At 48.2% G+C, this 27,651-nt stretch overlaps 1 protein-coding gene across 1 annotated transcript in view; it reads left to right on the plus strand.

The window, feature by feature from the left end:
* The first annotated feature begins 11,260 nt into the window (after nucleotides 1–11,260).
* PPARGC1A (PPARG coactivator 1 alpha) overlaps nucleotides 11,261–27,651 on the plus strand; it is a 194,235-nt gene continuing 177,844 nt past the window's right edge. The window contains exon 1 of the mRNA XM_060246222.1: nucleotides 11,261–11,334. Within this exon, the coding sequence (XP_060102205.1) occupies nucleotides 11,287–11,334 (48 nt within the window). The 5' untranslated portion in view covers nucleotides 11,261–11,286. The remainder of the gene's footprint in view (nucleotides 11,335–27,651) is intronic.

A 27,651-nucleotide genomic window follows, 5' to 3' on the forward strand; every position in this document is an offset into this window, starting at 1 on the left:
ATGACCCCCCCCCCCAACAGGAAGGGGCTGGCCCTGGGACTAGAACGCTGCTGCTGTGTGTGGGCTGGCCGGGATTCTGAAACCGGGGCCACGCTGCCGCCGGCTCAGCTAAAAGTGTGTGGGTGAGTGGGGGAAACTTAAATGCTGCAAAACTGGTATCTTGGATTACGGGGGCTGGTCATGTGACCAGAGGGTGGATGAGGGAGGGGCCATGTGAAGTGGGCGGGGTTGTGTGCGGAGGGGGTGACGCAGCCCTCCGAAAGGGGTGATGCCCAATGGGGGGGGCGTGACTTGAATCAGTTACACCCCAGGGTGCAACCCACCCTAGTGACGCCTCTGAGGACAGAACTATCGCACAACAGGAGGTCAGAGTGGAAAACAAGTGCAAACAAAGATGACAAAAAAAGAGCAGCATATTTTCTAATTTAAAAAATTTAATGTCATAAATATGCTGAATTTAAAAAAAAAAATAGGTGAAGGTAGTCCCCTGTGCAAGCACCAGTTGTTTGCGACTCTGGCGTGACGTCGCGTCGTGAAGTTTTCACGGCAGACTTTACCACTCTGTGCCACGGGGCTACAATATGCTGAATTTAGGACACCCATTTGCACCAGCCTAGCTTCTCAGCAAAGTTCGGTTGCCTTTTCTTGAGTTTCAGCTCTGGGATCCAAACCATTTCAGGAATCCTAGCCGATACATTTTCAAGCTTGCCTTCCCTCCAAATGAGGATGGGAACCTTGCTTTCGGGGTTGTTTTATTCGCTTGAAAATGAAAGCCGGGCTTCTCGGCCAGTCGCATGGAAATTTCACTCCGGATTCGCCGCTTGCATGGAATATGCAAACCTCCAATCACACCAAAATTGCCCCTGCAATCAGGTTGCTGTTATTGTGACGCAGTTGCTGTTGTTAAGGTGTCACGTGTCTGATTCTGGCACATCAGCGGCACCAGGCCGGAGGAATGAGGACAGAGCGGAGCTTGACTCCGGCCAGATGGAAAAATGGCTGATAGATATTTCCACTCCGGACTGCGAGTCAACTGAGCGGTGGATGCTGCTCGCCCTCTTGGTTTCCAAGCCGTATTGAAAGATCAGGTGAAGGAACAGTCTGCCTACTTCCGTTGCAAACTTCCATCAGGAGACTGCTGAATAAAAATAACGGATTCTTATTTATTGTTTCTGTAATTACCAGGCCCTGTACAAAACGGCTTTTGAATAAATGGACCTGTTTGGAAGGCTGTAGTCTTACAGGAGAGATAAAGACAGAGAGTTTTGCAAAGATGATCATTGAATCAGCAATCCAGGATTGTTTGCGTTGAAAAGTCTCAAGTCGTGATTGTAAAAGTGATTATTTGGCTGCTTCTTTAATGGGGAGGAAAGGAAAAGTCCCCTGTGCAAGCATCGATCGTTTCCGACTCTGGGGTGACGTTGCTTTCACAACATTTTCACGGCAGACTTTTTACGGGGTGGTTTGCCATTGCCTTCCCCAGTCATTTGCACTTTCCCCCCAGCAAGCTGGGTCCTCATTTTACCAACCTCAGAAGGATGGAAGGCTGAGTCAACCTCGAGCCGGCTACCTGAAAACCCAGCTTCTGCCGGGGATCGAACTCAGGTCGTGAGCAAAGCTTAGGACTGCAGTACTGTAGCTTTACCACTCTGTGCCATGGGGCTCTATTCTTTAATAGGAGCGTAGCTCTAATAGCGGCTCTGTAGACGCACCAGCGCCATCTGGTGGACTGGAAAAGGAAGCAGCCCACAATGGATTTCAGTGTACTTCAGTGGTGCTCAATTAACTTTAATATACTTGGGGACTCAAATAGTGAAGAGGAAACACAAAGGAAGGCTGCACATGGGTTTTTTTTTTTTTGAACTGCAGGAAGTTCAGAGCATCTTCCGTTGTAGTCTCTCCCAGACACCCTCATATTTAGAAAGCTACTTTAGTAACATTGGAACAGGGTCAAGCGTAGTTTGTGGAAGTGTCTAGAAGTTGTCTAGAAGTTTATAAGAGCCCTGTGGCTCAAAGTGGTAAAGCTGCAGTACTGCAGTTGGAGCCCTCTGAGTTTGATTCCAGCAGAAGCTGGTTCAGGTAGCCAGCTCAAGGTTGACTCAGCCGTCCATCCTTCTGAGGTCGGTAAAAAGAGTACCCAGCTTGCTGGGGGGGAAGTGTAATGACCGGGGAAGGCAATGGCAAACCACCCTATAAAAAGGTCTGCCGTGAAAACGTTGTGAAAGCAGCGTCACCCCAGAGTCTAAAACGACTGGTGCTTGCACAGGGGACCTTTCCTTTCCTTTCCTTGACGTTTAGTGCTGAAACTGGCCACATTCAAACCATTTTCAAACAAGTGCATGCGTTGGGGTCATGTTTTTTCATCGCTCCACCCTCTCTTTTTTTATTATTAGGATCCATGACAATTCCAGTGTTGCTTAAGACAAATTTTTGTTGTACTTATTTAAGTATTTATACTCCTCCTTTTCTCCCCAAAACAGCTTATAGCACCATTTCCCACTCCTCCACTTTGATCTCTCAATAACCAGAGCTTTTTGGGGGGTAGCAGGAACTCCTTTGCACATTAGGCCACATGCCCCCTGATGTAGCCAATCCTCCTGGAGCTTACAATAGGCCCTGTACTAAGAGCCCTGTAAGCTCTTGGAGGATTGGATACATCACGGGTGTGTGGCCTAATATGCAAAGGAGTTCCTGCTTAAAAAAAAAGTCCTGACAACAACCCTGTGAGGTGGGTTAGGCCGAGAGAGAATTAGCTGGTCCACAGCCTTATGGCACTCTTCCATTGCGGAATAAGGATTTGAACCCCATTAAGGCTTCCATGGACCCCTCCCACCATAATAATCAACATTAAGCGTTATATTTAGTATATCTGTAAATACTTCAACATTTTTTTCCTGCTTTAGACAAAATTTAATAGATTTTGCAGGCCCTAAAAATTCAATTTTTTCCCTAATGTGAGAAAAGAATATTAAAAGATTTTCTTTGACCTTAAAGGTTCATTCCCCCCCCCCCCACCTTTCTAATTTTAAAACAAATTAAAACATTGTCTTGGGCCCCTGAAAGTATGCTGAGCACTACGCAATGTGCCTACTGTACCTAATGGATATGTTAGCCACCCTGAAGATTATAAGCACTAAAATCCAAGGGTGTTGAACTCAGATGTTACAAGGATCAATCTGACAGAAATGGGACTTTGTGGGGCCAGCCATGCATACCATGAAATGTGATGCCAAATACTGGGGAAATAAACTTTATAAAGGATACAGAGAAGCACAATTAAAGATATTATTTTTTTTTACTTAAATGCAAACAGGCTTAAAAATCTTGCAATGTTCTGTTTAAAGAGAAAGGCGGCGGAATAGTGGGATTTGGCAATACAATTTAAAAAATAAAAATCAAGAAAAAGCACAAGGATCACAGCAAAAACTAAACAAATATATAAATCAAACATATAAAATGCTCTGGGCTTAGGAAAACATGAAATGGGTGGGCATTGCAAGTATCTCCCCCTGCCCCCAGATCTACTCAGATTGGTAGTGGCTCTCCAGTGTAATATCCCCCTTTGGCTGTGGGTTCCTAGGTTAGAGTACTCACTAGGCACCAGTTCTAAGGTCTATTCAGCAGAGACGTGCTGGAGCAAAGCATCAACCCTTTATTTGCAAAGTCATGCAACTCCAGCAAGGAACAGCTTCTAACTGGCCATATAAATGCTGAAAAGTGAAAATGAGTTCCACTGCACTCTAATACATTGCAGCACAGACAAAAAGCTGCAAGGAAAACACAGAATGGATTTTTCATTAAGGTCTCTGTAGTTTATCTGGGCACAGAGACCGTAATGGAAAGTCCATTCCACATTTTCTTTGCAGCTTTGCGAGGCCAAAATTGCTTTCTGCTTCAGCCTGCAAAGACAAGGAAGAAAGAGCTGGGTATTTTGACAGCCTCAGAGTTTCAAAGGGTGAGAACAGAAGGGGGGGGGGAGAAAAGAGTCCCTGGGGCCTGATTAAAGCCTTGGGCGAGCCAGACAATTGACATCCCTACAACACACTGTTTTGGTGTTCCAGACAAAAATTCTCTGCTAAAACTATTTACAGGGAATTGATCTGAAGAAGATATTGGATTTATACCCTGCCCTATACTCTGAATCTCAAAGTGGCTTACAATCTCCTTTATCTTCTTCCCCCACAACAGACATCCTGTGAGATAGGCTGGGCTGAGAGAGCTCTCCCAGAAGCTGCCCTTTCAAGGACAGCTTTGCAAAAGCTATGGCTGACCCAAGGCCATTGCAGCAGCTGCAAGTGGATGAGTCCGCGCACTTAACCACTACACCAAACTGGCTCTGTTGGAAATCCTTTCTGTAGTTATGCATTTCAACAGTTCTGCAGACATATAATGTTTTTCTAGTACTCTTAGAAGTTTGATGGAAATTCTATAAATTCTGGTGTTTCCAGTTCAATTTCTGTCGTGAAGTGAGCCGGTCTTTGGGAGAAGGAAAAGTCTAGACTACTAATCATATTTCTCTGATATGACTTTGAGATGAGCATGTCAATGAACTCCTCCCCACCCCCACACACGTCAATTCTAAGTTTGTGGTTATCAATTTGTCACTTAACTTGCTAATTTGACAGAAATGCAGTGAAATGGAATGGTAGAAAATAGAAACAACATGCATAGGTCAAAATACTACCCACTCCCCAAGAAGCAATCTAAAATGTACTAGTCTAAATATGTTTCTATAAAAGGTGTGAATGGAACTTTTAAAAACAGTGATGGATTTGGTACCATCCCTGAACACAATTATAAGGAGGCAATGGCAAAAGATTATTTCACCAAGCATAGAGCTTCTAATAAAAACCAACTTCCTTTCATTGTGTTGGGTGTAGCCGAGCTTTTCTTCACAGTAAAAGGTTCTATAGGAAGAGGAAACACCCTTTCAGCCAGCGTGATGTCGTCGTTGAGAGCGGTGGACTCTTAACCTGGAGAAGTGGGTTTGATACCCGCTCCCCCTCCACAGGAAGCCTGCTGGGTGACCTTGATCCAGTCACAGTTCTCTCAGGACTCTCTCAGCCTCACCTGTTCCCTCACAAATAGGGTTGCCAAGTCCGACTCAAGACATATCTGGGGGCTTTGGGGGTGGAGCCAGGAGTAAGGGTGTGGCAAGCACAACTGAACTCCAAAGGAGTTCTGGCCATCACATTGAAAGGGACCACACTCCTTTTAAATGCCTTCCCTTTGGAATACTGAAGGATAGGGGCACGTTCTTTGGGGGCTCGTAGAATTGGGAACCCCCCCATCCAATCTTTTTGAAACTTGGGGATTATTTTGAGGAGAGTCACCAGATGCTATGCTGAAAATTTGGTGCCCCTCCCTCAAAGAAACAACTACCCTAGATCCCCAGACACCCATGGATCAATTCTCCATTATACTCCATGGGAAACATTCTCCATAGGGAATAATAGAGTGCCCAGCAGACATTTCCTCCCCCCCTCCTGCTTTCTGATGACCCTGAAGCAGGGGGACGGCCTGCAAACCGGGGGATCCCCTGCCCCCACCTGGGGATTGGCAACCATGCCAAAGTACCTGTTGTGGGGGGAAGAATGGAAGGAAATTTTAAATCGCTTTGAGACTTAAGACAGAGAATAGTGGGTATAAGAACGGTCTTATTCTTCTTCCTTTGCCCCAGTTTCTAATAATTTACGGCCTTTTTATCATTAAATCAGCATATAATTTGGAAGGAATTCATGGCAGGGGGCCCCATGGCTTCTTTATATTCATTGTGTATTTTTTTGGTTTTTTGTTTTACGAAGCCGGATAAAAGTGTCATTTTTTAAATCATACGGCTTATGAGAGTGGGGGTGTGATCTACAATGTCAACACCAGCCAGGAGTTTTTGTTCATTCATCAGTTTTCTTTTAGGATCTGGGAGCCGAAGTTGTGAAAGGGCCACAAGTAGTTAAAACGATGAGTTACGGACGGGGTAGCTTGGGATGAATATACGGGCGTCTAGTTCGAGAATCAGAGCTCCCGGTCTATTAATTCTCCTCTCTGTGTTGCTAGATAATAATTGTATCTTATTTAGCATTTAAAATGCTCAAATTTGCAAATGACAACTCGAATGAATATTTCATAACGAAGAAGCATGCTCCATTATGGCCGTGCGCCCCTAACTACTAGCCCAGCGTGTCTGATCTCACATGGAGAACGGGTAAGAGAGAAGGTGGCACGCAGTTAATTAAAAAGCACCGTTTTTAAACCTTTAAAAAAAAGGAGAGGAAAGCAAGGTAAGACTCTGGCGGAGGGGGGGGGGATCCTGTTTTTCCTGTTGCAGGGAATGTGGCTCCATTCGGTTTGTTGGGTGTTCGTTCGGCCGTGTTGTCATAAAACAGTTGCCACCTGCAAAGGAATGAAGGGGGGAAAAATAAAAGACTTTTTTTTTTTTTTGCAGCGTAATCCAAAACAGAGTTACCCCAGCGTGAGCCAACTGAAATCAATGGGCTTCGACGGGAGTAACTTGGCACAGGATTTCGTGGCCAGTGGCGCACTGGTATTTTTACAGGCTGGGAGTGTGTTTTGTGTTAGATTCCCCCTCACGCACACACATCTGAAAATATATAGGCTAGGTACGCAACTAGACTGGTATTACAGTGTTTATACAAAAATTACCCTAAGGCGGCCGCTGTGAGGATCTGAAAATGCAAACAGGAACTGGAGCAGCTGGGGACATATCAGTTGTGTATAATTCGGAATGTAAGTACTTTTAAGCAGGGGTCATTTCATAGAAAAAGAGGAGCCAGAGCTCATAAGCACAGCTCATCTGCATAATATTCGCATCTGCCCCACACTAAATTATATCAGCTCAACATCTACCTTCAAATGCTTCTTGAATTAGGAGTTTCATAATAAAACTTTACTCTCGTCATACTTTTTAAAGTACTTTCTCTTATGTGGCCACAGTGGCATGAGGAAGTGTGGCTCCTTCTACCTATGAACATGTAAAGCCGCCTTTTACTGACTCAGAGCATTGGTCTATCCTAGGGTTGCCAATCCCCAGTTGGGGGCAGGGGATCCCCTGGTTTGGAGGCCCTCACCCTGCTTCAGGGTTATCAGAAAGCCAGGGGTGGGGGGGGGAGGGGTTGAATGTCTGCTGGGCACTCCATTAAATCCTCTGGAGACTGGTTCTCATAGGGCATAATGGAGAATTGATCTGTGAGTATCTGGGCTTGGAGGGGGGCTGTTTTTTGCGATAGAGGCACCAAATTTTCAGCATAGCATCGGGAGCCTCTCCTCAAAATACCCCCCAAGGTTAAAAGAGATTGGACCAGGGGGTTCAATTCTATGAGCCCCAAAAGAAGGTGCCCCTATCCTTCATTATTCCAAGTGGAGGGAAGGCATTAAAAAGGCACGCGGTCTCTTTAAACATGATGGCCAGAACTCCCCTCAGAGTTCAATCGTGCTTGTCACAACCTTGTTCCCGGCTCCACCCCCAAAGTCTCCTGGCTCCACCCCCAATGTCCCTAGATACTTCCTGAGTCAGACTTGGCAACCCTAGCCTATCCAGAGGAGATAGCTGTGCTAGTCCGTTGCTGCAAAATAGTGTACGCTTTTGAGAAATACAGCTCTCTTCGTCGGATGCATGGAGGGTATATAGAAACTGGCCAGAGATATATGGGTAGTAACAGGAGGGGGGAGTCTATCCGTGGGGCTACTATCTGCCTAAAAGGAGCCTTTATATACTGTCTGCCTAAAAGCAGTATGGAGGCACTATACCTCTGAGTGTCATGAACCCCGCAGAGGTACCCATTGGCCGTTTGTAAGATTCCAGAGTGGCAGTCCCTGTTTTCATTTAGTTAGGAGTCGACGCTGCACTCTAGGACTCCTGCAGCTGCTGTTGTTAGTTCTAGAAGTGGAATGAAATGTCTTGCGCTGGGGTGGCCAAACTGTGGCTCGGGAGCCACACGTGGCTCTTTCATACGTATTGTGTGGCTCTTTGAAGCATCCACCACCTCATCAGCCAGCTTGAAAAGGGCATTTGTTTCCTTAAATCACTTCGCCAAGCCATACAGCAGTGTGGAGAATGCATTTAAAGTTAAAGGTTGCTTTCTTTCCACCTTTCCCTCCCCATCTATTTGCCTTCCTTCCTCTGACGTTCATGTCTTGTGGCTCTCAGACATCTGATGTTGATTCCTTGTGGCTCTTACGTTAAGCAGATTTGGCCACCCCTGGTCTTGCTCGACTTCCAAGCCCGTGACACAATGCGGCCTCAGGTGGGCCTCGGTCTGATCCTGCCAGGTCACTCTTTTGACGGGCAGAAGCATCCCCCCCTCCCCACCTGCTCTGGGTTCCAAATCAGTGCTGATGATTTAGCACTCCGTCTAAACCCACAGAAAGCAATGAGTTATTCTGCACAGCATTGCAGTCAACTCTCTCATCTAGGGAGATATAATTCTATGCACAGTTAGCGTGGTCTAAATCAGTAGAAATTCAGCGGGTATTGACTGTTGCGTTATTGATTTATGTTGTTCTTAGTCTGCCTTTCTCCCAGGGACTCAAGGCGGATTACACAGCATGAGACAGTGCAGTCAACAAAAGTGAGGTGTTCACTGCATTAGGACAGGGGTGTCGAACTCTTTTGTTATGAGGACTGGACTGACATAAGTGAGACTTTGTCGGGCCGGGCCATGCGTGTCATGAAATGTAATGCCAGGTAGTGGAAATGTAAACTTTATAAAGGACACAGACAAACACAATTAAAAGTTTTTAAAGAAAAAATTAAAACAAGACATGCTTTAAAGCATTAGCACTTGCAGTATTTTGTTTAACAGTCTCTGATAACTGACACCTCTTGCTCTGAACGGTTGCATCAAAAACTGGAGACAATGTCTGTAACGTAGCAGTATTGAGTATGCTGTTCAGGTGTTGTTCAGGAGTGTATCTGTAGGCTGCAAACCTCCTTTTGATTTGCTCGTGGGCCTGATAGAACCCCTCCAGGGGCCTGATCCAACCCCTGGGCCACATGTTTGATATCCCTGAATTAGGATTTTAGAAGTCTGGAAACCCCCCCCCCCCCGAAAGAACAGAAGCACAGCCTGAGGCCAGGAGGCCACATGGCATGGTGGGCACAGCAACAAAATGGCTGCCACAAAACGGCTGCCACCGGAGGCAGAGCCAGCCCCGAAATGATTACCACCGCTTTACTTTAGTAACACCGTGCAGATTCTTATGCTGAGATGGCAGCTGCTGCTCAAGTGACATTTTTTAAAAAACCTGCACAGCTAATCAAATTTCTGGTTGTCAAGTCAGAAGCCTCGCTGGTCAAAGGCCCTACCGGGCTCTGCCCACTGCCTAAAAACACTTGCCAGGCTCCTTAAAAGCTGCTGGATGGTGCAATGGCACTCACAGGCACTGTGTTGGGAACTCCATGCCCAGGCCTTGAATTCAGCAGGAGCTCACAGGAGCACAGCTCCTGAACCTTTCTGAGGGTTCCCCCTCTTCCTCCCCACCTACCTTGTCCATTGAACAGTAGATGCAGCTCCATAACAATCCCTGGATTAGGAGAGCGGGCAGCCCGCCAGCCACCAGGGGCTTTGCCATGCCCCAGCAGCCCTCATTAACCCCTGGAGAAGCCCGCCCCACCCTTTCTCTTCTTATGTGATTTGGGGCAGTGGGTGGTTTGCTGGCCTTTTGACCCTGAGGAGGGGCAGCCAAGGAGAGCCCCAGGTGAGTGAGGCCTGCTTGGATCTCTAGCGAGCCCAAGCAGGCCTCACTCACTCGGGGCTCTGCTTTCTTGCGTCAGGTTGCTTTTGGCTGGTGGGGGGGGGTGGCATATGCTAATGAGCTCCACCACCTATTTCCCTACAAAACGACCCCTGTCCATGCCCCATTAGGCTGTATGGAAAATGCATCAATAGGATTGTGCCCACAATAAACTATGCCCAGCCTTACTGACCAACAGTCCCTATCCCAGCAAGTCTGAGAAACGGTGCGTGCAGCGCAACCCTGTTACCTGTACAGGAAATGTACCTGGAAGAAGAGCGTTAAAATTGAGATGGGTTGTCCTCTCAGTCTGTCTGGAGCAGCAGAGAAGAGCAAAGAGTCTACCGCGAGGAGCACCCGAAAGACTAACCCTATTTGCGACAGATTGGAGCCACTGGCGCTCACTTCTTCAGGAAGCCTTAAGTCAACCACGGTAAGCCTTAAGGCCAGGTAAAGCTTAAAGTCAACCGTGCACAGGATCGCCCTAGTCACCTCTTCAAAGTTGTTGTTTTTTTAAAAAAAAATGCACACACACACACAGGTCTCCAGGTCAGGGTAGTGTTGCTGCTTCTCTCTTTGCAAATAAACCAAACCTTTGCCCCTTGACGCTGTTGGGCAAAGGGAAGGGGAGGTGGGGGGATATGGTTTATCCCTCCCCCCTTTCACCCCCATCGACTCAGCGCGGCCGGATCGCGGACGCAGGTACTGCGAACCCCCGGACGCCTGCCCGCGCCGTGCAATTGCACCCCCGGACGCCTGCCGGCACACACGCAGTGTCCGGGCGTGCAATTGCACAGGGCGGGCAGGCGCCCGGGCGTGCAGTTGCACGGCGCGTGCAAGCGTCCGGGCGTGCATTTGCATGGCGAGTGCAGGCGTCCGGGCGTGCAATTGCACGGCGCGGGCAGGCGTCCGGGCGTGCATTTGCCCGGCGGAGGGCGAGGAAGAGCTGGAGCCCACGCGGCGTGTGCGGGCGTCCGGGCGTGCAATTGCAAGGCGCGGGCAGGCGTCCGGGGGGGGGGGGTGCAGTTGCAGGGCGTGTGCAGCGTCCGGGCGTGCAATTCCACGGCGTTTGCAGGCGTCCGGGGGCGCAATTGCATCGCGCGGGCAGGCATTCGGGGGTGCAAGTGCACGGCGAGGGCAGGCGTCCGGGCGTGCATTTGCACGGGGGAGGGAGGGGGGGGGTGGAGAGCCTGAGCCCCTCGGCGGTCCCAGCCGGGCGGTCTGCCTCCGGCCGTGACGTCACGGGGCTCTCGCCCTTCTCTCTCCCGGGTGAGTGACAGGCCGGCCTCCTCCTCCTCCTCCCCCCTCCCTCCCCGCCGCCGCCGCCTCACGTGACCGGGCCCGAGTAGTAAGACAGGTGCCTGCTTCTGTCCCCCCGGCAGTGAGGGGCCGGCGATTGGGCTGCCGCCGCCGCTGCCTGCGCGTCGATTCGCTGCCTGCTCGCTCTGCTGCCGCCGCCGCCGCCGCCTTCTGCTGCGCCGGGCCGGGCGGTGGAGTGGAGTTGGGCGAGCGCCGCGGCCGTCATTCCCGAGCTGGATGGCGTGGGACATGTGCAGCCCGGACGCCGCCTGGACTGACATCGAGGTGAGCAGCCTGCTTCTTCTCCTCCTTTGGGGCGTGCAGCGGTGCAAGCTTTCTCGCCGGACTACTCGCCACCCCGTCGCCGTCTCTTTTCGGGGAGGGGGGCTCGCGTGGCGCGGATTCGGGTTTTTTTTTAAATGATTGTTTTTCTTTGGAAACCCGGAATAATCCTCGCGGGGCAGCTAGGGGAGGCCCCCCCTTTTAGTGGGGGGGGGGTTGGAAACAACATTGGACGATCCCGTAAGTTTATTATTTTTTTCCCCCTTCTTACCCCTTCATTTGAGGTTGGCTCTCGAGTTCCTGGAGCAAGTCATCGTTTCAATAAAGAAAGACGTAAAATCTCCCCCCCCCCCCCGTGGCTGCCGTCGAGGGGGAAGAATTGCCTCCCGCCGCCGCTGGAAACTATTTTTATGCGCTCGCCTTTTTCGTGCCCGAGCCTGGGCGAGATTGACGCGCCGAGATAGGGATAAGGAACCGGCTTCCCCACTTTGGCATTTAGTGGGAGGGTGGGAGAAAGGCATGCATCTATCTATCTATCTATCTATCTATCTATCTATCTATCTATCTATCTATCTATCTATCTATCTATCTATCTATCTATCTATCTATCTATCTATCTATCACCTTCCCCTTTAAAGGGCTTTTTCCCTTTAAAGATTTTCTTAGAGCACGTCCATGGATCTTGGAGTTGGAAGCATCTATCTATCTATCTATCTATCTATCTATCTATCTATCTATCTATCTATCTATCTATCTATCTATCTATCTATCTATCTATCTATCTATCTATCTATCTATCTATCTATCACCTTCCCCCTTTAAAGGGCTTTTTCCCTTTAAAGATTTTCTTAGAGAATGTCCATGGATCTTGGAGTTGGAAGCATCTATCTATCTATCTATCTATCTATCTATCTATCTATCTATCTATCTATCTATCTATCTATCTATCTATCTATCTATCTATCTATCTATCTATCTATCGGATCTGTTCTTAAGGCTTTGCGCAACTTGCTCGAACCACTGAAATGTTTCTCGTAGTTGCTAGTTCGGAGCCGCTGTGGAAGAGACGGGGGGGGGGGGGGGGGATGCATGCGTGGCTCTGTGGAAAGAGAGCGAGAGAGGCAATGCACATGGGCGACTGGGGGTTGTCTTGTATGGCTTTTACAAAAAAAAAAGAAAGACACAACAGACCGGCTTGCTCGGGAGGAGATGCCAGGCTGCTGGGATTGGAATGGGTCTATTATAGGTTGCATTCGGCTCTCTCTCTTTTTTTTCCCTCTCTCCCCCCCCCCCCCCTTCCTTTCCTTCTCACAATCCCCACAAATGGTTAAATGGGGGCTGAGATCACAGATTGGGAGCATGAGATCTAGGACTTGACGTTGAGTCTGTCTGCCGCTGCTTCGAGTCCAAATAGAGAGCGAGACGAGCGAGACCTCAAATCTGGCTGGAAACCTTCCTTTCCTTTCCTTTTTTTTTTTTTTTTTTGCTGGTTTAGGCTTCACCCAGGGGTTGGGGGATACTAGAGGGCGGGGCGCAGTCTAGCAGCTTCTCCAAGTGAAAATTTAGCGGGCTGTCTTGGCCAGAGTACCCTCTAAACTGAGTTAAGCGTGAACTAGCTCACAGGGTTGTCTGGTTTTTTTTTGCCTCCGGCTCACACCTTTTTGCCTGAGCTCAGGAAGGCTGACCCCACGGCAACCTCATCGATGCGGTGGCCGAATTGCTCGCTCCCAACTTCAACGCCGGTAGCTCACGGAAGCAGAAGTTTTGCTCACCAGACTCCACAGCTTAGAAGGGAGCGTTGGTCTTGGCTGTGAGCAAAATGGAAAGGGGGGGGGGGGAGGGAAGGAAGGAAGCGACGATCGGCTAATGGGAAGTTCTTGCAAGTTGAGGAAACTCCCCCCCCCACACCTTTCCTGAACATCCCCAAACGGCTCTCCAACGGGCAGCCACATTTCTACACACCCATCTCTCCCCCCCCCCCCCTCCCCCAAAAGCGTGAACTTCCAGTCGAGTTTGGAGCTTCAGGCGCCCGGAGTCGTGTGCAGCGAGTGTGCCCTCTAAGCTGAGCTAGCGTGAGCCAGCTCACAGATTTTTAGCCTCCCCCCAGAGCACACCCATTGATGCAGCAGCTCACCACTTGAATACCACTCGCTCCCAAAGTAGAATTTTTGCTCGCAAGACTCTGCAGCTTAGAGGGGAACGCTGGTGGTGTGGCTGGCCCGAGCTGCTGAATATTCAGAATGCTGAATAATATGCGCTGAAGACTATTGTACTGGAGATTCCACACCCACCCACACACACACACACCCCGCCGCCTTCTTTCCCCTTTAAAGCTTTTCTTTGGGCATGGGTCTTGGAGTTCTTAAGCGTGGCCGCACTCGCCTCTCTCCCTGCATTGTGCAAAACCGTAACAGGCGAGCGCAGAGACCGAATCCCCTCTCGGTTGCTTCGGCCGGCAGATTTGCACCGGATCTTCTGTCTGGGAAATCGGCATCGCCCCTCCCTCGTTTTGCCTTTTTTTTCCCCCCCAGTGCAGCCGAAGAGGGACCGGAGACTTTTAGAAGAGTCCTGGGGGCCGTTCCAAGCCCGGGAGGGCAGTTCCCGGCTCCGAGCTTGTCCCCATTTGTTCCTGAGCCGCTGGCTTGGACTGGCGTGCTTCTGTCTGCTGCTGTTGCAGCGTCTCCCTCGCTTCTTTTCCACCGTGCGTCGTTGCTAATGCAGCTGCCGGCAGCTGATTTGAGCAAACCGGCATCGTCGGTGGAAACGGGGGATGATCTATTTTAAAACCCCATTGGAGTTCCTGGAGGAATTCCAGGCTACTAAGGAGGAAACGGGGATTTATGGCAGAGCCGCCCCCCTCCCACTTGCCCATCCTTCTCTGTTTTTGGAGGGAGGAGGGAGGGCTGGATTTCCACTTTAGGTGGCCTGCGGGGTTAGGCTTTTTTTGGGGGGGGGGGTGGTATGGCATTTCCATACTGTCATGCACTTTGTCCTGTGCACAAACCTGCCTAGTTTTTGCTTGCATGCTGTGCTGACATTCTACACTAGATTCACTCTAGACCTTTAATCCTGGTTTAGCCCTGTCCCCAAGATGATATGCTACACTAAAATCATAGAATCACTGAGTCAGAGAGTTGGTTTCTCTGATTCTAGTGTAAAATGTCAGTTTGGGGACAGGGCTAAACCAGGATTAAAGGTCTCATGTGAAATTAGAGTCATAGAGTTGGTTTCTCTGATTCTAGTGCAGAATGTCAGTTTGGGGACAGGGCTAAACCAGGATTAAAGGTCTCGGTGTGAAATTAGAGTCATAGAGTTGGTTTCTCTGATTCTAGTGCAGAATGTCAGTTTGGGGAATGGGCTAAAGCAGGATTAAAGGTCTAGTGTGAAATTAGAGTCATAGAGTTCGTTTCTCTGATTCTAGTGCAGAATGTCAGTTTGGGGACAGGGCTAAACCAGGAGTAAAGGTCTCGTGTGAAATTGGTCTCGGCCTTTGCTGCTCTTCAAGTCTTGCATCTTTTGCTTTCTCTGCAACCCCCAACGGCTGCTCCCCCGACCTTTGATGCCCCCCCACACCCACAACAAGGTAGCCTTCTCGCAAGTAAAGGCCTCTGCATCTTGGTGGCTAACTCAGTATCCCCACAGATCATTTCTGTGTTTAGTGAAGGCGTTGTCTCAAGATTGATTGGGGAGACCCCAAGATGCACAATTCTGGCTTGCACATTTTTTTTTTTTTTGGCACCTGCTCTTTTGGGGGCTCTTTGAATAAACTTCCTACAAATCCACAGATTTGTTTTTTCTCTTTATTATAATTTGTTGGGTGCATGCAAAGCACCCCCCCCCCAACATACACACACTGTATGTTTAAAAAATTACCATCCGAGGTGCATGAATCCCAAAAGGTTAATGGAGAGCGATGCTTAATTATGATGATTCATTATCATCGACGACCGTTAAGGCAGATTATTATTTGCACTTTCCTTTAAGCGTTCGGAGGGTTGGGTGGAGGTGATCTTTGGGCCAAAGGAAGGCAAACATAATTCGTCTTTTGTATGTCGTGATAATCTTCAAGAGCGATAAAGCAGAGATAGTTATGAATTGAAGGGGCTGGTTGTTCAGTAAATTATGACGAACGGAAGGGGCTGGTGGTATAATAGCCGTCATCTGCTGCTTGGCTCCTCTCACTTAAAAAAAAAAATAAAACTAAAGGGACATTGTATGCAAAGGGCACCTGTTAGAGTTGTGTAGGCAAAAGCCTGAGAGCTGTGAGTCAGATGAGGACAGTTCTAGGAGTTTTCCACCTGGCATCGTTCAAAGGCCAAATATAAATTAATAACAAGGACACTTACGACTAATGCATCTCAGATTAGAAGCAGAGGGCTGTATCCAGAAGCCCTGATTTTTGTTATCGTATCCACAGTGCCAAGAGGGGAACATGATTTGCTTCTGCTCTTCCTTTTATTTATTTATTTTTTAGACACACAGCAGTCATTATTTTAAAAAAAAGAATGCAAAGGGCAGATTTTAAGGTAATTTCTTCAAAACGGCCACAGCAGGCCTTCTCTCTCTCTCTCTCTCTTTTTTTTTTAAAAAATAGTATACTTATTGAGAGAACTCAGCTGGCTTAACCAGGCAGCGCACGGTGAGAGCGTCTTTTTTTTTTGCAAACAAAAAGTAACAAAGCGATCCGCAAGATAGTTTGGGAGTCTGCCATGCCCGTTTGTAAGCCTGTGACCTGCACGACCCAGACCTGGGGAACAGTGCAGAGGATATACCTTTTCAGGCAAAGATCTGGCTTATCCTTTAATGAGATTTCATCTTTCATCGGGGTGTCAAGAAAAGGTCGTGTCTGCATTAGGACGGTGGTTATCCTCAGGTCATTTCAGGACTAGAATCGGGGAGCTGGGGAGACTTCTGTTTTTTTTTAAAAAAAACCCTGCTTCCTTTTTGTGGTCAGTTTTTCTTTTGCAGGTTACTTTGCATCTCTCTCTCCTCTCTGCCCTCCACCCTCCATAAAGTCCACATGCACACTTTGTGCCTAAGGTGGACCTCTGACAGTTAAGTTTTGCACTCTTTTAAAGACTAGCAGTGAAGGGAGTCGAGGCCTCCAAGCTAAGCCTCACTTTTTACCCCCGGAGCTCCCTTCTCTCTACTACCCCTGTGGTCTGATTCCCTGCATTTTCCTTCTGGATTTAGGAACCGGTGTGTGTGTGTGTGTGTAAATTGGCAGCCCTCTGCCTACAGCTCGGGCGTCTTGTTGACCCCGCTTTCTCTTTTCCAAAGCGTGCCCAGTGATTAGGTTGTCATACACCAAATTTACTCTTGCAGGGGACTGCCTGTCAACTGCTACCGTCTACCGAAGTCCAACTCGAGCAAGAAACCTGCCCTTATTATTGAAGAGCGGTGTGACGGACACAGAGGAATTAGGGCTGTTTTTCTGGACGGGGGAGCGTTTTGCGGCCATGGATGCACTCACCTTAATAGGCTTCATTCACAGTAAAGGGGGGGGGGGGATGGGGAAGAAGATAAATGAAAGAAACCGTGCCACCTTTGCAGGTGATTGGCAGATGGCGGCATCTGAAGTCTGTATCTGTTCTGTGGATTGTCCTGCTGGCCGTGTTTTCTGCAGCTAAATCCAGGAGCAGAGAAGCGTAGGTGGCAGACTTGAAGCCCTCTGTTCTGAAGTGGATGTCGCTGACGCCCAACTCTTAACTCTTTTACTGCTGTATCGTGTGTGTAGCAGGTTGCCGCTGTCATTTCAGGGCCGGCATGTAAGACAGGCTCGGATTCCAACGAAGACGGACGTGTCCTTCGGAACACACGTCCGTGGGAGCCACCGAAGAGCTGAGTGCTTATTAGCGCGCCGTGGACACGATCCAACGGAAACGAAGCGCTCTGAAATTTCACAAGGATTTCGGTTGCAAAGGGAAGAATGCTCTTAATTGGAGCCTGTCAAGCTCGTTGGAGCTTCGCGGCGCCGAGCGTAGGTCTTTCCGCATGGGCGTGTGACTAAAAAAAGAAATATTTTAAACATCGGTAACGTGTAGTCTTTCGACTTCCCTACCTCCATCAAGACTGCAGCACAGAGCCGGATTAACAAAAAGGCCAAGTAGGCACCAGCCTATGGGCCCCCACATCTTTAGGGGCCCCGGACCAGTTCCCCCCCACCCCGGTTTCCCCCCTGCTTGTAACCCTCCCTGCCTGCATGTGTTAGGAGATAATTTGCAAGGCCCCCCCCCCCCGAGATTTCGATTGCCGAGGGGCCTCCACAGGGTTTAATCTGGCCCTGCAGTCATCTCAACAACTCGTGAGAAATCTCAGGAAATGCATTGACTGTTCGTGGATGCTTCTGGCAGGCCAGTCTGTCCTCTCCGAAGACCCGTGGGCATTGGTTTCTGTTGCCTGCTTGGTATATGTAGGAACTTTGCTGAATGCGGTCGAAAGTGTATCGCTTCCGGTATTCTCGGTTCAGTTTATTTCGATACATAATCAGCTCCAAAAGTATTACTAAGGCAATACAAACTATCGCAAAAATAAATGGCAAGACCCAGCAACAGAGACTTACGTGTGTCGCTATAATGCAGCATTTCAGAATCCTTGCACACGTTTCACAATAGAAGGGGTCGGTCGTTTGCATGGCAGCTCTCGCTATCAAACGTATTAGCGGCGCATGCTGTGGATTTGCACAGCTTCTTCCAGTGGCCTTCCATTGGTAATCACATTGGTGACAGGCTTGCCAAAATAAAATATTAAGCCTCATGAGATCGGAATGGACATCTTAACGATTAAAATCTCACTGTTGGGGAGTGCTCCCTGTAAGTCGCATTAGTGTGAGCTAGCTTGCTGTTTTTTAGCCTCTGGCTCACCCATTTTTGTCTTAGCTCAGGAAGGATGGCCCCAGAGCACGCTCATTTATGCTGTAGCCAAATCGCTCGATCACAACTTAGTTTAACGCCAGTAGCTCGTGATTGTTGCTCACAAGACTCCACAGCTTAGAGCAGGGGTGTCAAACTCATTTGTTATGAGGGCCGGATCTGACAAATGAGACCTTATTGGGCTGGGCCATTTTTGGTTGGGCCAAGTCTTGTCAGATGGGGCCATGTGTGTGCCTATTTAAGTTTAGGTAGCTGAGATATAACTTTTATAAAGATATAACTTTTATAGGCAAACACAAATATATATATATATATATTTTTTAAAAACTTAAAACATACTTAAAATGTTAGCACTCATTGGTCTTAAGGATGTTTTCTTTGTATTTCTCCCATGGAATCCAGGGAACTGGGCAAAGGAAGCTCTGGCTCTTTCCTTCCTTCCCCAGGGGACTCGGGGGGGGGGAGCCTCAGCCAACAGAGGAAGAGGTGCTTGGATCAGTAGCTCTGCTGTCCAATTGAGAGAGCCTAGCAAAGCAAGCTCTCCCTCCCCCCCTTCCTCTCCAAGGGAGGAGCCTCAGCTAATGGAGAAAATAGAGGCTTTGCTCAGTAGCTCCTGTGTGATATAGCAAGCTGTGATGCAAACGGAAGCAAGAGTGAGGGAGAAGGAAGAAGATGATAGCCGGTTGCTCAGGGGGTCTGATAGGAGCCCTCCGGGGGCCTGATTCAGCCCCCTAACTGCATGTGCAACACCCCCTGGCTTAGAGGGATAGTTGGAATGTGGAGTATCTGACGACGTGTTATCCCGTTCTTTGATCGGGAATAAGGTTGTTAACCAATGGCGATTTTGTTTGGGTTTTGGGTCTAAACTGGAGCGTGTCTCTTTGGAACATCTACATGATGTCTCCTAATTGTCCACTTAATGCATTTTCCTCTGCTTTGCTGTGATTGTTCTCAAACTCGGTTTGGTATGATACCTTAGGAAGGAAAGCAGTCAAAATGAACATAAGAACATAAGAGAAGCCATGTTGGATCAGGCCAATGGCCCATCCAGTCCAACACTCTGAGTCACACAGTGGCAAAAAATTTTTATACATACACACACACTGTGGCTAATAGCCACTGATGGACCTCTGCTCCATATTTTTATCTAAACCCCTCTTGAAGGTGGCTATGCTTGTGGCCACCACCACCTCCTGTGGCAGTGAATTCACATGTTAATCACCCTTTGGGTGAAGAAGTACTTCCTTTTATCCGTTTTAACCTGTCTGCTCAGCAATTTCATCGAATGCCACGAGTTCTTGTATTGTGAGAAAGGGAGAAAAGGACTTCTTTCTCTCCCTTCTCCATCCCATGCATTATCTTGTAAACCTCTATCATGTCACCCGCAGTCGACGTTTCTCCAAGCTAAAGAGTCCCAAGCGTGCACACACTGAGGACAGAAAAAAATGCATACTTTTGGCAGGACTGGTTTCACGTCAGCACTGTGTAATTGCCTTATTGCAGTGGTTTAAAATCCGTAATAGACATACGGCTGCAGCTTGACTCCGTAGCAACTGGACAATTATTGTTTTAACCAATTTATTGATAGCATATGGTTACAGAACTTAATTTCCCTTCGTTGCTTCAATACTAACCCATATGACTTTTCAATCCCCCCTCCCTCCAATATAGACTTCCCCGAGGTTATAGATTCTAATTCAATACTAAAGATACATCTGACTAATCAAAATTCGTTATAGAAATATTTCCCCCCCCTTCTTGCTTCTTCGTTTTTTTCCCCCCCATTGTTACTAAAAAATTGTCCACTGTCTTCTTACGTCCGACTCTTTCTCTATGTATTCTTTAAACTTCCTCCACTCTTTTTTAAATATCTCCAAATCATAGTCTCTTAATGTTCTAGTTAATTTATCCATTTCACTCCACGATAGAACTTTCATAGTCCAATCCCATTTATCCGGTATTTTTTCTTGCTTCCAAAGCTGCGCATACAATGTCCTAGCAGCTGATAGCAGGTACCAAATTAGAGTCCTATCTTCCTTTGGATATTTTTCTAATTGTAATCCGAGCAAAAATGTCTCTGCAATTTTCTTAAAGTCGTAACCCAATATTTTGGAGATTTCTTGTTGTATCATCTTCCAATACTCTTTCGCTTTTTCACATGTCCACCACATATGGAAGAAAGAACCTTCATGTTTTTTACACTTCCAACATCTATCCGACATTTTCTTGCTCATCTTAGCCAATTTTTTCGGGGTCATATACCACCTGTACATCATCTTAAAACAATTTTCTTTTATGCTCTGACAAGTTGATATCTTCATTGAGTTCTTCCAAAGGTATTCCCATGCATCCATTTGTATTTCTCTATTCACATTGATTGCCCATTTGACCATTTGAGATTTTACTACTTCTTCTTCTGTAGACCATTTCAATAATAACTTATATAATTGGACAATTATTGATTTATGTATTCGTTTAGATTTTTATGCCGCCTCTCTCTCAGAATGGGGCTTGCGGGAGGCTAACCACACAACAGCACGATAACAGTAATAAAACCATCATTTCAATACAATCCAATTTAAAAAACTCAACACTCAGTGAAGTAATGCTTTTGGCATGTAGATCAGCAGCGTTAACGGTAGCGGTCTACTAAAACTGCATTAGTCTTATATGCCCTGCAGAATCCAGGCAAATCTCACTGGCCACGTCTCAGACTATACGTTCAGCCAGATTGGGGCCACGATGGAAAAGGCCCTGGCCCTTCTCGTGCTCAAATGGATAAATTAATGGCAAGGCACCACCAAAAGCACGCGTGCAGCAGAACAAAGACACTGTGGGGTGTCACAATGGGTAAGGGAGTTCTTTAGGTACAATGGTGATTTTAAAAGCATAGCCAGCTTCAAGAGGGGATTGGATAAACATATGGATCAGAGGTCCATCAGTGGCTATTAGCCAGTGGGTATTGATGGAACTATCTGTCTGGGGCAGTGAAGCTCTATATTCTTGGTGCTTGAGTGGGGCAACAGTGTGAGGACTTCCAGTGTCCCGACCCCACTGGTGGACTTCCTGATGGCACCTGGTTTTTTGGCCAGTGTATGACAAAGAGTGTTAGACTGGATGGGCCATTGGCCTGATCCAACATGGCTTCTCTTATGTTCTTATGGATAAGCATAGGGAGCAGAGGTCCATCAGTGGCTGTTAGCCACAGTGTATTGTTGGAACTCTCTGTCTGGGGCAAGTGATGCTCTGTATTCTTGGTGCTTGGGCAAGATGGTGAGGGGTTCTGGTGTCCTGGTCCCACAGATGGACCTCCTAATGGCATCTGGGTTTGTTTGGTTTTTGCCACTGTGTGGCAAAGAGTGTTGGACTGGATGGGCCATTGGGCTGATCCAACATGGCTTCTCTTGTTCTTATGTTCTCTTAAATAAACTTTTGTGTGGAAGAAGGAGGAGATTGGAGGTCTGGGACAAGGAAAAGAGGCAGGCAGGCTCTGTGGACGCCCTGTTGCTTCTGTGAACGGAAGGAACCCTGATGGCATGATCATGTGGATGCAGCCTGAGCGTCATAATATACATGAAGCTGTCTGTAGATGGACTGCTGACCCATTTGGACCTGTCCTGTCATCTTTGCCTGGCAGGTGATTTCCAGGATCTTGGCCAGCGGTCTTTCCCATTCCTATGCCCAGAGGTCTTTAACTTGCAGGATGCACTATGGGCTAGGACCAGAGCCGGCTCTGTCGCTAGGCAAACTAGGCCAAAGCAGGTGCCCCCCATGTGAGTTGGTGACATTATCAGTGCGAAGTGGGGAGGCAGAAATTAGCCTTGCCTAGGGTGCCAGACAGTCTAAGGCCGGACCTGGCTGGGACCTTGGGGATTTTCTCCTATCCCAGGGGTGGCCAAACTGTAGCTTGGAAGCCACATGTGGCTCTCTCACACATATTGTGTGGCTCTTGAAGCCCCCACTGCACAGTCGGCCGACTTGGAGAGTGCATTTAAAGTTAAAGTTGCTTTTTTCCCTGCCTCTCCCTCTCCATCTGTTTTCCTTCCTTCCTTCCCTCCTTCCTTCCCTGTCTTGAGGCTCTCAAACATTTGACGTTTATTCCATGTGGCTCTTCAGTTAAGCAAGTTTGGCCACCCCTGTCCTATACCATGGTTTATTGGTGGACTTTAGGCCCATTTATAAGTTACCTGCAAGGCTGAAGATACCTAGTAGGGGTGCCAACCTGGAGGTCCCCTGCTGGTACAGTTGATCTCCAGATGGCAGTTCCCCTGGAGAAGAGGACTGCTTTGGAGGGTGGGCTTTATGGCAGTGTCCCCTGCTGAGGTCCCTCCCCTCCCATCCTCCATCCCCCAATCTCCAGGGATTTCCCAGCCTGGATCCCAGAATCCTGTGATGGTCTTTGAGATTGTTCACTGCTTCCGGTTAGGCAGGGCTCTTTTTTGGAGAAAAAGCCCAGCAGGGACTCGTTTGCATATTAGGCCACACCCCCTGACACCACCATTGTTTCGCCCAAAAGCCCAGCAGGGGCTCATTTGCATATTAGGCCACACCCCCTGACACCACCATTGTTTCGCCCAAAAGCCCAGCAGGGGCTCATTTGCATATTAGGCCACACCCCCTGACACCACCATTGTTTCGCCCAAAAGCCCAGCAGGGGCTCATTTGCATATTAGGCCACACCCCCTGACACCACCATTGTTTCGCCCAAAAGCCCAGCAGGGGCTCATTTGCATATTAGGCCACACCCCCTGACACCACCATTGTTTCACCCAAAAGCCCAGCAGGGACTCATTTGCATATCAGGCCGCACCCCCTGACACCACCATTGTTTCACCCAAAAGCCCAGCAGGGACTCATTTGCATATCAGGCCGCACCCCCTGACACCACCATTGTTTCACCCAAAAGCCAAGCGGGGACTCATTTTCATATTAGGCCACACCCCCTGACGCCACCATTGTTTCACCCGGAAGCCCAGCAGGGACCCATTTGCATATCAGGCCACACCCCCTGACACCACCATTGTTTTGCCCAAAAGCCCAGCAGGAACTCATTTGCATATTAGGTCACGTCCCTGATGCCATGCCATGTGTTCCTGCTCCCAAAAAATAGCCCCGCGGTTAGGTAATAGTGGAGTCCTATGCAGAGTTACATCTTTCAAAGCCCAATGGCTGTCAATGGGCCTAGAAAGGTATATCTCTGCTTAAGATTGCCCTAGGAATGGCTTGAGCCAACTCAGGCCATTTGCATTCTCGATTGCAATTTTTGGGGGGAGGACAAAGACTTTCAGGGAGAGTCACAGCAAAATTTAAATCCCCTTCTTGGCTAGATTTCAAGGAAACAAAACGTTGCAGGGAGGCCTTGTGTCTTTGGGGCATTTGTGGTGCTGCAGGGTTGTCAAACTCATTTGTTACGAGGGGCCAGATCAGAGCTAAAGGTGACCTTGTCGGGCCGTGCCAGGCCATGTTGGGCTGGGCCATGTGTGTATCTCTTTAAGATTAGGTAGCTGAGATATAAACTTTACAAAGGACACAGACAAACACAATTAAAGATTTTTTTAAAAGAAGAACTTAAGACACGCTTTAAACATTAGCACTCATTGGTCTTAGAGGTGCTTTGTTTGTATTTCTCCCATGGGATCCAGGCCTATAACACCTAACTGATAATGAGAACATCTCTGGATGGAACAAAATGCTTCTATAGACCGCTGGTTTTATCTTATCTTGTTTTATTAATTATGGTTTTAATTGTATTTGTAAATGTTTTGAATCGAATTGTATTAATCATTATGCTGTGAGCCGCCCTGAGACACTTCGGTGGGAAGGGCGGGATATAAGTCCATTAAATAAATAAATAAATAAATAATAAATAAATAAATAGGGAACTGGGCAAAGGAAGCTCTGGCTCTTTCCTTCCTTCCTTCCCCAGGAGACCAGGAGGGGGGAGGAGCCTCAGCCAGTAGAAGAAAGAGAGGCTTGGCTCAATCGCTCTCCTGTGTGATTGAGGGAGCCCGGCAACGCAAGCTATTCCTCCCCAAGGGAGGAGCCTCAGCCAATGGAGAAAATAGAGGCTTTGTTCTGTAGTTCCTGTGCGATTGGCAAAGCAAGCTGTGATGCAAACAGAAGCAAGGGAGAGGGAGAAGAGAGCAGATGATAGCCAGTTGCTCGGGGGCCTGATAGGAGCCTTCCAGGGGCCAGATTCAGCCCCTGGGCTGCAAGTTTGACACCCCTGCTTTATGTTATGTGCTCTTGTGAAAGAATCACATGGGACTGACTCCCTGCTTTCCCTAAATGGCATCTCTCTCTGTGTTATGGCATCCCTGGATTCACGGGTCATTTTGTAGAAAAAGAGTTGCCAGAGCTCGTTAGCATAACCCATTTGTGTAACTCATTTGAAGATGCCACACCCCCCTGATGTCGCCGAAAGGCGTTCTAAATTAGATCAGCTCAGCATCTACCTTAAAATGCTTCTTGAGTTAGAATTGCCGTCATAAAACCTGACTTCCATCATACTTTTTAAATGACTTTCTCCTCTGTGGCCACAGTGGCATGAGGAAGATTTCCATCTGTCTGCTTTATAGGTTTTAGTTGTTTACACTTTTTTTTGGTGCGTGGGGAAAAATATGAGAAAGTTTGTCAAATCTTAGAGTTCAGCAAAATTCTCATAGGGGGTTTGATCAATGGAGCCCAGAAGCAAGTTTTTTTTTTTTTGGTGGGGGGGTGTAAAAAAGAAAGCAGAATACAATTTAGAGGTTCCGGAGCTCCGTACCTGTGAGCTCCTACCCAAAATGAGGCCTGCCTAGATTTAGTGCAATCGTTAGGGTGAGTGTGAAGAAATACCTGTGTGGCTACTGGGGAACTGCAATAGTTAAAGGCTCAGAAAGGAATGGAGGGGGATGAAGCATCATGAATGCATGTGCGTGTCTGGTAGGTAACTCGGGGCGGGGGGAGGTAAAGGTGGTCCCCTGTGCAAGCACCAGTCATTTCTGACTCTGGGGTGACGTCGCATCACGACGTTTTCACGGCAGACTTTTTACGGGGTGGTTTGCCATTGCCTTCCCCAGTCCTCTACGCTTTCCCCCCAGCAAGCTGAGGACTCATTTCACCAACCTCGGAAGGATGGAAGGCTGAGTCAACCTGGAGCCGGCTACCTGAACCCAGCTTCCGCCGGGATGGAACTCAGGTCGTGAGCAGAGAGCTCGGACTGCAGTACTGCAGCTTTACCGCTCTGCGCCACGAAATTCCTGGTAGACAACTCGGAATGGGGGCTGCAAAACCTGGGAAGCAGTCTCGTTGGCCTCCGGGCACTTGGTAGCCAGCCAGCCATCTCTCACTCCGATTTCCCTACCTGCCGAAAGGGAACGCAGCAACCTACCTGTCCAGGCTGTTGTGAAGATAAGGAAGTGTCTTTGTCGTCCCGTGTTTGCCCATAAAAAACACAGCCGTGGCCCTCGTCGGTTTGGCTACCGCCCAATTTCCGACCGGCCAGCGTCTTGCCTTTCAAACAGCATTCCTAATCGGAAAGTGAAGCTCCCGGATCGGGAGGCCCCATAAATGGAAAGTGACATTTATAGATATTTGGTCCTCGCTTGGCAGGGGCTCGCCTTTCTGCTGCCACGGGAAGGATTTCAAAACCTGCTTACGACGAGGTTTTCCTTTGGGACCAACCACGTTTCGTTCCTGGTGTGAGCTTTTGTGAGCACGCACGCGTGCAAAAGTTTATACTAAGACTAAAACTTCGTGAGACTTAAAAGTACCACTGGACTCAAACTTTGTTCTGTGTCAGGGCTGCCAATCCCCAGGTGGGGGCAGGAGATCCCCCGGTTCGGAGGACCTCCCCCTGCTTCAGGGTCATCAGAAAGTGTGTGTGGGGGGAGGGAAATGTGTGCTGGGCTCCATTATTCCCTATGGAGACTGATTCTTATACAGTATAATGGAGAATTGACCTGTGGTTATCTGGGGCTCTGGGAGGGTTGTTTTTTGAGCTAGAGGCACCAAATTTGCAACATAGCATCCAATACCTCTCCTCAAAGTACCTTCCAAGTTTCAAAAGGATTGGATCAGGGGGTCCAATTGCATGAGCCCCCAAAGAAGGTGCCCCATCCTTCATTATTTCCAATGGAGGGAAGACATTTAAAAGGTGTGCAGTCCCTTCAAATGTGATGACCAGAACTCTCTTTGGAGTTCAGTTATGCTTGTCACACCCTGGCTCCTGGCTCCACCCCCAATGTCTCCTGGCTCCGCCCCCAAAGTCCCCAGATATTTCTTGAATAGGACTTGGCAACCCTATTCTGTGTTGTTCTGCAGTCGGTAACTCTGGGTCGGTTGGGCAGTTGAACACAAAATATGGGGGAGAATCACAGGGCCAATGCTTGCTCTTCAGTTTATTTATGTGCTTTATTAATATCCCCAGGGCTTTTCTTGGTAGCATATTTGCATATTAGGCCACACACCCTGTGATGTAGCCAATCCTCCAAGAGCTTACAGGGCTTTTCTTATAGGACCTACTGTAAGCTCCTGGAGGACTGGCTACATCAGGGGTGTATGGCCTAATATGCAAAGAAGTTCCTGCTACAAAAAAGCCCTGAATATCCCAGCTTTCCCCTCCAGGAAAACCCGAAGTGGCTCACATTGTTCTCCTCTTCTCTATTTTATCCTCACAACAACCCTGTGAGGTAGGGGGAGGCTGAGAATGAGTGACTGGCCCATGAACATCCGTTGAGATTCCATGGCAGAACGGGAATTTGAACCTGGGTTTCCCAAAGCCTAACCCTGGGGTGTCAAACATGCAGTTCGAGGGCCAAATCAGGCTCCTATCAGACCCCCGAGCAACTGGCTGTCATCTGCTTCCTTCTCCCTCTCTCCTGCTTCCTTCTGCGTCACAGCTTGCTTTGCAAGGCTTGCTCAATTGCACAGGAGCAAAACCTCTTATTTTCTCCATTGGCTGAGGCTCCTCCCTTCAGGAGGAAGGGCGGGGGAGACCTTGCATTGCCAGGCTCTCTCAATTGCACATCAGATCTACTGATCCAAGCCTCTCTTCCTTCTATTGGCTGAGGCTCCCCCCCCCCCAGTCCCCTGGGTAAAGAAGGAAAGAGCCTTTGCCCAGTTCCCTGGATCCATTGGGAGAAATACAAACAAATCATCTTTAAGACCAATAAGTGCTAACGTTTTAAGCATGTTTTAATTTTTTAAAAGAGATATTTGTGTTTGTGTTCTTTATAAAATTTATATTTCTGCTTCCTAATCTTAAGTAGATACGTATGTGGCCTGGCCCGACAAGGTCTCAGTTATGTCAGATCCGGCCCTCATAACAAATGAGTTCGACACCCCTGCTTTTAACCATTACACTGTGCCTGTCCTCTTCTTCTCTGCTGCGTTGCCTCCTGGTTTTGCTTTGTAGCTTCTGCTTCCCTGGTCCCCTGTGGAGAAAGCTACCCTGTGGCCAGTGTTC

The sequence above is a fragment of the Heteronotia binoei genome, chromosome 9 (genome assembly GCF_032191835.1).
Source record: "Heteronotia binoei isolate CCM8104 ecotype False Entrance Well chromosome 9, APGP_CSIRO_Hbin_v1, whole genome shotgun sequence".
In the NCBI taxonomy this organism is placed as follows: domain Eukaryota; kingdom Metazoa; phylum Chordata; class Lepidosauria; order Squamata; family Gekkonidae; genus Heteronotia; species Heteronotia binoei.